We start from the raw sequence: 8,665 nt of genomic DNA, 5'->3' as shown, positions 1-8,665 counted from the left end.
AAGGATGAGGGGAAGCAACACTGAAGTTTTTCATTGTGACACTCAAGGATGTACTTTATTACAAATTCTGTATTTGAATTCCCTATGCTTGGGGCTGTTTCTACCACGGCCAATATTTGATTACATAATATTGCCAAAATATTGACTGAGCACTTTTAGTAGCTGGTCTACGTAACATGAATTTATACGTCAATGAAAGGAAACTATGGTAAACGCACCAGAGATAGTATTTGTTAGACAACTGTGCCGTCTAGTGGCGTTTTGGTGTAATGACACCCCGTTAAATCACCGGACACGTAACACCCGTTATTGGCACCTACATTTGTATTTATGGGAAATGGTTTTAACTCTATGCCTGCCAGTGAATTGAAGATATTCCTATAATTAAATGACATAAGGACAAAACATTTTAAATACTGCCTCTGCTGCACTGTACTATAATTAAAAATATATGTAGTATAGTAATAAGTATATAGTTGTTTGTATACAGTGGAGTTACTCCATAACCTGAAAATTAAATAATAAATGTTTGCATTAAATACTCTATATATTTGAGTTCCTGTGAAACAGATGTGAAATGTGAATCACTCATTGCATGTAATGATTCAAGTCTGATTCATTGACATAGCGTGAGAATCCATCTTCATGAAGTACGATTGCTGCACAACCCTTAACAAACCAACTTCATCCCTTTTCTCAGTCTTTCTTTTATTAACGGTACACCACTTATTTATGAATGTTCCCCTCGAAAGACCCCTTTGACATGAGCGACACGTACAAGCATAAAAAACAGTGAAATCGAAAACCAAGAATGAAATTAGCTCTTTGAGAGGCATGTTTTTAGATATCAATTAGTAGTGGTAAAAGTAAGCTAAGCGTTTGCATGAATTTGTCCCTCGATGAAAATCCAAAGCAGGACCTTCCACTCTCATGATGTTTGGAAGTGAGGTGTCCATGAACAGCAGCATTTAGAACTCGAGAGATGTGACGACTTCTGCTGGATCTAATTTAGATCTTCTGATTTTGCTGATCTCAAGTCCCCTTGGCTGTCCCCCAACCTGAGTCTCACCCTTCTGCATTGTGTTTCATGACTCCATCCCAAAAAGAAAAATAGACAGCACACTCCCAACTGCAGATTGTCCCGTTGGAATGTGGTGACAGTCAGTGGATGGTGAAGTGGAAAAAGGGGAAAAAATGGTTCGTAAACTCCTGTGACTCTAATTGCTGCAACTAGGTAATGATGACTTGTATCAGTTAGCAGGGAGTCGCGCTTCCATCCTGGGATGAAATGCTATCTCTAGAAGACGGAGATAAGTGCAAAGACGCCGTAGAGCAGCCCGCACGGGTAAGCCACCAATAGCTGCTGCCCATCCATGGCCAACGCCGAGATGAAGATCTTCGACGCCGACAGACTGCACCAGCCGATGATGGCTGCCGTAAGGACGATTCCCATCAGCCCCCTGGACAGCACGACCAACATGAGACGAAAACTCCCAGTCGTCTTAAAAAGCATTATGAAGGACACTCACTGTAATGAGAATATGATTCCAAAGCTGGACAGGACGATCATTGGAAGGAGGCAGTAGCCCAAAACGCTGGCCACGCAACCGAAGGACACGCCCGTCATGCTCATAAGGTTGAGCAGGCAGTACATGCCCAGGCAGCCGATTGCACTGATCCCGTAGACATAGCCAAACTGGATTTTACCAGCCTGCAAGTGAAGTCAGGTAAAAATATTTGAGAGAAATTCAAACTTAGCCTTGAGTGCAAAATGCCTTTTTAGCTCATTGGCTGCCATTAATGGGAATCTCTCCAACTGTTATGTTTATGTAAAGGAATCACAACCCAAGTACAGTTCAGCTTAATTTCAAATTACAAAGCTGGGGTGGGCCGGCCAATGAGTGGTTAGCGTGTCAGCCTCACAACTCTGTGGTCCTGATTTCTAATCCTGGTCAGTCCACCTGTGTGGAGTTTGCATGTTCTCCTCGGGCCTGCGTTGGTTTTCTCTGGGTACTCTGGTTTCCTCCCACATTCCAAAGACATGCACGGTAGACTGATTGGGCACTCTAAATTTCCCCTAGGTATGAGTGTAAGCGTGAATGGTTGTTTGTCTCCTTGTCCCCTGCGATTGGCTGGCCACTAATTCAGGGCAGCACCCCCATCCCCGCGCAACCCTTGTGAGGATAGAGCGGTTGAGAAAATGGGGAAAAAATGAAATTGCAAAGCTGGCAAAACTGCAGAAGTAAATGACAAACATAAGCCCATACAATGCAATTTTCTTGCTCATGTAGTTATTTACCAGGAGAAGGGTTGCGCCGAAGGCCAAGCAGAAGACCATAGGGCCAGCCAGGTCCGTCTCGTTCATAATACTTCCGTCTGCTACCTTAAGAGGATGGAGGACCGTCAGAGTCTTCTGCCAGATGTGGTCAAAGTTGATACCTAATTCTAATGGCCAAAAAAAAACATGTAAAAATGCTCTAAGGGAGGTTAACGGCTTCCCAGTTCGTAGCTACCTTCCAGTAGGGGCGGCTCATCATCAAAACTGCTGCCATACATGGACTGTGACGAGGATGGAGTGTAGGTCTGCGCGGGTTGGAAGATTTGTCCCGTGTATGGCTGCTGTTGTTGCATCAGTCCTGGGGATGGGTAGCCCATTTGCTGGGAGTAGTCATATTGTCTACGGAACAAACATTAAGACTTAAATAAGTAAAGAAATTGGCTTCAAACTCCAATGGCGATTACATTGTGGTGACAGGAGAAAACAGAAACAGTAACATACTGGTTGTATTGATTTTCATTGCTATATGCATAACCAGCTTGGTTCTGGTCATCCACACTGTAGCTCGACTGGTAGAAGTCTGTGTTTAAGTTGTCAAACCCGGACATCTCTCACTGTCAAAAGAAATAAAACAGCATTTAGAAATGTTAAACATTTGTATATCTGCTATCATAAACCAGGACTGGCTGAGCAATTACACTGACTGTGCTATAAGAGCATTTTGTTTGTAAATGCTGATTGTCTTCTTAAAGAGCAACATTAATGTGCATACACTTAGTAACAACAATTCATTCACTCTAACTTTGCCAAACTGCAAAAGTATATGTTATTGGCAATGTTTACTGCATCAATCCCTTATTTACTAAAAGATGTAAGCAAAACAACATTAAAAAAAGGATACGAGAGTTCTTCCAGTTAACTTAGCTAGCCGTTGTTTAGCTTGAAGTGCGCACCAACAATAAGACAAGCATGACTTTTCGGTGTTGATCGTCTTGTTAATTTCATATTACGGTTAAATATCAAAGGTTATTCATCAGAGCGTCCTTAAATAAACACCTACCCACGGAGTTTGACAATCTACTCAGAGGACTGCCTATTCAGCTACGGCTGCTACGTGTCAGGAGGGAACGACTTTTTCTTGGCTGCGACGTCACAGACCGGAAGTTTTCGACTCGTTTGGAGAAACTGTAGCGACACCCAGTGGGACATTTTGGAAATACATAGTCTTCTGCTTTAGATTTGTACAATACAAAAATATACTGATATATATATATATATTTGCTCTATACATATTTATAGTTATTTTATCATTCATACTCCATTTCATTTGTACTTATATTAGTTTGTACTTTGTATTTACATATTCTTATATAGTTCATTCTATACTGTAAAGATATCAGAGAATTACACTATATTAAAGAGTGGCTATATTACAAAGAGTTGAGTGATGTTACTGAATATAAAATACACAGTATCATATTATTAATATCTTGGAAAATAATTCTCTAGCCCTATAAAATAATTAGAATAATGATCCCCTCATTTTTTTCCTGGATAACAAGTAGGACAAAATAGCCATAGCATCAAATGTGGGATTTTTTCCCCTCCATCTTTCTTCACACTTTTAATCATCTCTTCACTTGAGAAGCATACTTTACATCTTCTTAATGTACTTAATGAAAACAAAATTGAAAAGAGCTGCAGAGGGTAATTGAATTTAGGGCAGCACACGCGCTCATAATTGCCTTTTTTTGTGGCGTCGCTGCTGTAATCCTTCCGCCGCTGACTGCATGAATGGATTTAAATATTGAATTATTTTTATTGCAGCAAGTCCTCATTTCCATCCTCATCCTGTATGTGTCCTTAGTAAAGGTTTCTCTCTCCACCTAGCCGTTTTATGTTAAATGCAGATCTTCTTGCCGCTTGTGTATAAACCCCAACTGTATTTTTTGAGAGGATGCAAAGAGCAATAGACAAGGCTGTTTGTATTTATTAAAATCACAATAAAGTCATTGCATTCACTGTCACCCTTTCATATCCCCACTTACCAGCTCGTAAATTAGTAGGCATCATCTGGAACCAACTGAGTTCTGCTCACTAAGCAGCCAAGCTCCACCTAAAAATAGCCAAACAGCCATCCACCCACCCGAGATCAGAAAACGCTTCTTGCTAAATATCAGCATGGAAGCGCATTTTTATTCTGGTCCAATATGGACAAAGTATGATTTGCCAAGCTCTCAGAAGTGATGTTTTTGGTTGCCACAGATTTCTGTTCACTTTGACTCTTGTGTTGGAATCCTTTGAAAAAATCCCACGGAGATGAAATGGTAGAATGGATTTATTTCTTTTTACAAAACAATTTCAGTTCTGTGAGAATAAATCTGTTGAAGCCATTTTGAGACAATGCAACCAGGTTGAGGTCAGACCATGGCCTTAAGTTCATCTGCAAAGCATCTCGTAAACTTCTGAATTAATATTTCTGCTGATGATAGGTTGGTGTCCAGGCCCTGAGGTGACAAGCATGTCCACAACACAACACTATACGTACAGTATTTTTTCACACGGCAACTCCTTCCTCTCATGTGTTCCAAGAATTGTGTACAGAATAAAACAAATGTTGTCCATGTATGCAAACAGCTTACTGGCTCTTTGGGGTGGCATTGTGTTGTCTCAGTGATATAATGCTGCACTCATTTGTTATCAGGCCCATTGTTGAAAGCAAAGTCGATGGCCATTCATTATTGCCATCTCAGGAACTGGCATTGATAGAGTTTCTATAGTGAAGTATCAACGTCTTTAAATTACAATCCTGCTGATCAATTGGTATTGACTTTTGCCTCAACAATCATTTCCACAGTCCATTAGCTTGCATAAAGAAGTGCTAATATGCAACATTTCCTGTACCCTATCAAAGATTTGCAAGAGTACACAGTGGTCATGACATTGGGTACACGTCGAAACTGTTTCATTCTTCATATTGCATTTAATTAAGTCATTACTGTTAACTCAGTTTTGATTTATGACCATGGACGTGGAACTTATTAAAGTATTTTCTCATGGAACCATCAATAAATCATTTTTTCAAGTTCCTTTATTTTTTAAACAAGGAAATGGGAACGTGATCAAAATAAAAATGGGGATTACTAGATTGAGAGTGCCTTTTCCATTCAAATTTTAAGATGTGTGTAGCATGTAAGAAGATGTCTCATTGTCTCCTATTTGCATTGGAGGACAGTATTTATTTCAGGGCCACCATGGCTTTACTGGAATGAATCATGACAAATCCTTTGAGAATAGCTATGACCTCGTTACCTTCCTTTCACAAAGCGACAGCGAAAAAGAAGGGACAATCCCATCTTCCTTTCACTCCCCACTCGAGTGTCTAGACTCTAGAGGCAGCAGGACAATGTTGGATTATTTAACTTTCCCAACAAAGCCGTAGGACTAGTACTCACAAAAGGAAACCTTTTGAGGGAAGCATTCAGACACAAATCACAACGTACACCATGTTTTATTTCACACGATTTGGAAATGAAAAGAAAAAAAAGACCTTCAGGAAGACAGAAAGAAAGCTATTCAATCTTGCTGCAACCTTTAACAGTGCACATGTAAAATCTAATGAGAGCTCTTCTCAGTGATGAGATCACAAATGGCAGAGGTAAATGAAGACCCAGAGCACGTTTAATTATGTACCGTCAAGACGCATCGCATCACACTCCCTCGCAATCTCAGTTCTTGGCTTCTACAAACTCAACTTTTGCCTGGTTTGAATTGTGAATCGCGCATGTTAATGATTTTCTCATAATATGATGAAAGTAGAGCCTGCAAGAAATCTTCATCTTACATGTTAAAATTGCAATGTTATGACAGTGTGCCAATATTTCATTGTTAAGTTGCAATGCTATGACAGTGTGCCAATATTTCTTTTTAAAGTTGCAATGCTATGACAGTGGTTGATTTATGTGAATGTAATCTAATGGTGTAATAGGATGGGATCAAATGTCAAATTAAATGAAAAAGCTCATCTGTCAAATCTTTCTTAATTGTGTCTAATTACCTGGTATATAAAATTACAGGTTGTATTTTTTGGAGAAACACAGGAGCAAAAGAACCACCATGACTAGTTGGATTTCCACTGTTCCCACATGGCCTTTCCCCCACGGTACAATGGAGCATTGGTGCTTAGCAACATTCCACCAACTTGTTTTGCCAAATCAACAGGGTCAACATCCCTCTATAGTAGTTCTACTATTCTGCCAGACTGGAATTGCCAATATGCTGTGGGCCAGTGATGGACTGAGGCGGATTAAGTCAGTGAATTTAATAATCACTGTGAGTCCAGCACTAAATGAATGTGCGGTGGTTCTCATCAAAGTACGATAAAGAGCAGATGCAGAGCCATGAATAGTATTTGAGCCCCTATTTCTAATTGTTTTGCAGGTTCCCAACTGTAAAAACTCATTAAACAAATGTATATTACGAATAAGGATGACCCAAATAAGTGTAAAATGCATTTTTAATGGTGGTTTTATTAAATAAATTTTAGACTGAAAGCTTTTTGACCTTCTGCCCATAGATAGCTGGGATAGGCTCCAGCACCCTCCACGACCCATGTGAGGATATGCGGTTCAGAAATTGAATGAATGAATTAAATGCAGGTCACGAAGCCCTGACTTCATCTCAACAACTTGTGCCATTAAAACGAACAATACTATTTATGCTCGATAATTTAATGTGCACGGGCCAGAGTAGTACTTTCTCATTTACATTTCTTCATCAAATGAACACTTGAGACTTGTTCCTCCTCACTGTGAATCTGTTAAATTCTACACCACCTCCTCCATCCATGACACCCACTAATTCATCCTGGCCAACTGCTTCCTGAGACCCACATGCTGCAAATTGAATCCGGCACAGCAACTGAGTGACCAATTGCCAATATAATTGTATTCTCATGACAAAATAAGTGCCATGATATAAAAATATGTGGCGGATATTATCAACCCTTTTAACCATATTAGAAGGGTGTTATCAATTGGTGTTAACGGTTGATTTTTGATGACTTAGTCGTGAGCCATTGTGAACCACAATAATAAATCTCTGCTGCTAGACCTTTCGCATATTGCGTTGTGGTAGTTAATAAAACAAGAAAAAATATTTTATTCCTTTACCACACTTTATGATGTAAAAACTGTAGTACTGTGCATCTACTCAAAGAGTGCTTGTGCTTTGCCCTATAAAAAAAATGAATCATTAGATAAATAAAATGGGCGGCGGGTGGACTGACACTGCAACAAACATCAGAGGGTAAACATGTCGCAAATCATTTTCCACCTCACAAGTAATGTTTACAGTGCACTTATGATGGATGTCAGGGTTAAAAGCTGATTGCTGAGGCGGCTTTACAAAGTTGTTTCATGAATACAGACCCTCCCTCAATTGAATTTCTCCACTTCTCGCCGACATTACTCAGTCTCACTGTCTCAAGAGATAAACCTGGAGGTCCACGATTTGCTCTTCATTTCAATCCCCGGCGACAAAGAAAGGAACTATTTTTTTTCCACGTCTCGCAAAAATGAACTTGATGTGTAAGGAAAGTTGACATCCTTGGGATTGGTCGCAAAATGCACCACGACAGCTTTCTGTGGGGGATTTGCAACTTTCTTGAAAGAGTGAATGAATAATACATGTGGTGGTTTGCAGAGTAAATATTTCATTGCGTGTATTTGTCGTGACAGAGATGGGAAATAACTGTTGGTGTAAAAGCACACTGCATCATAATGAAGAGTTACAGGTCATACAATATTTGGGTATTAAAATATTCCCCTCAAGTTGCTTGCTCCATCTGCATATCTCACTGGAAAATGGTAAGTGAATGAATCCTTTCACAAAAAGTGATTGACGATAATTGAATGGCCCTGGATTTTCAAGTGTTACTGTGTTTTCTTTTTTGCAACTTTTTTTTATTCCAGAATACTGCGCAAAAGAATATTGTCAGAAAGGAAGAAGAATATAGGTGACATTTTGTACAAAAAAAATGATATGAATAAGGGAAACTACACTTTTAAACAATAATAATAATAATAATACCGTGACTTACAAAATTGCACACATTTTCTAAGTGGTTTAGTTCTATTTGTATTAAAATTATAGAAATACTAATTCCAGGGATAGATATCCAAACCATTTAAATTGCCAGCCACTTTCAGTTCACAATTATAACGTCTATCACCATCAATGGCAGCCAATAGTAACTTAATTGCACAATTGCGGGTGGCTTTTAATGCCCGAGTCTAAAACGCAAATCAAATGCATTTTAAGGGAGGGAGCACAAGAAATGGTGTCGCCCCGAACAGGTTTATCTGCTAGTTTGTGTGCTCTTTAAAT

General features: G+C 39.4%; 1 protein-coding gene across 2 annotated transcripts; it reads right to left on the bottom strand.

Moving 5' to 3' along the window:
* Nucleotides 1–687: 687 nt before the first annotated feature.
* yipf5 (Yip1 domain family, member 5) lies at nucleotides 688–3,482 on the bottom strand. 2 transcript variants are annotated; one of them, XM_077593172.1, is made up of 6 exons: nucleotides 3,339–3,482; nucleotides 2,780–2,892; nucleotides 2,514–2,677; nucleotides 2,300–2,445; nucleotides 1,530–1,711; nucleotides 688–1,460 (listed from the first exon to the last, which is right to left on the bottom strand). In XM_077593172.1, exons 2-6 carry the CDS (start codon nucleotides 2,884–2,886, stop codon nucleotides 1,298–1,300), a joined length of 762 nt encoding a protein of 253 aa, XP_077449298.1. In that variant the 5' UTR covers nucleotides 2,887–2,892; nucleotides 3,339–3,482; the 3' UTR covers nucleotides 688–1,297. The 2 variants fall into 2 exon arrangements, with proteins under 2 accessions (XP_077449298.1, XP_077449299.1); XM_077593173.1 differs by lacking the exon at nucleotides 3,339–3,482 and adding an exon at nucleotides 3,232–3,283.
* Nucleotides 3,483–8,665: the final 5,183 nt, after the last annotated feature.

This window comes from Stigmatopora argus, chromosome 22 (assembly GCF_051989625.1).
Source record: "Stigmatopora argus isolate UIUO_Sarg chromosome 22, RoL_Sarg_1.0, whole genome shotgun sequence".
Lineage (NCBI taxonomy): Eukaryota > Metazoa > Chordata > Actinopteri > Syngnathiformes > Syngnathidae > Stigmatopora > Stigmatopora argus.
This window is presented reverse-complemented; position numbering and strand designations above follow the sequence as displayed.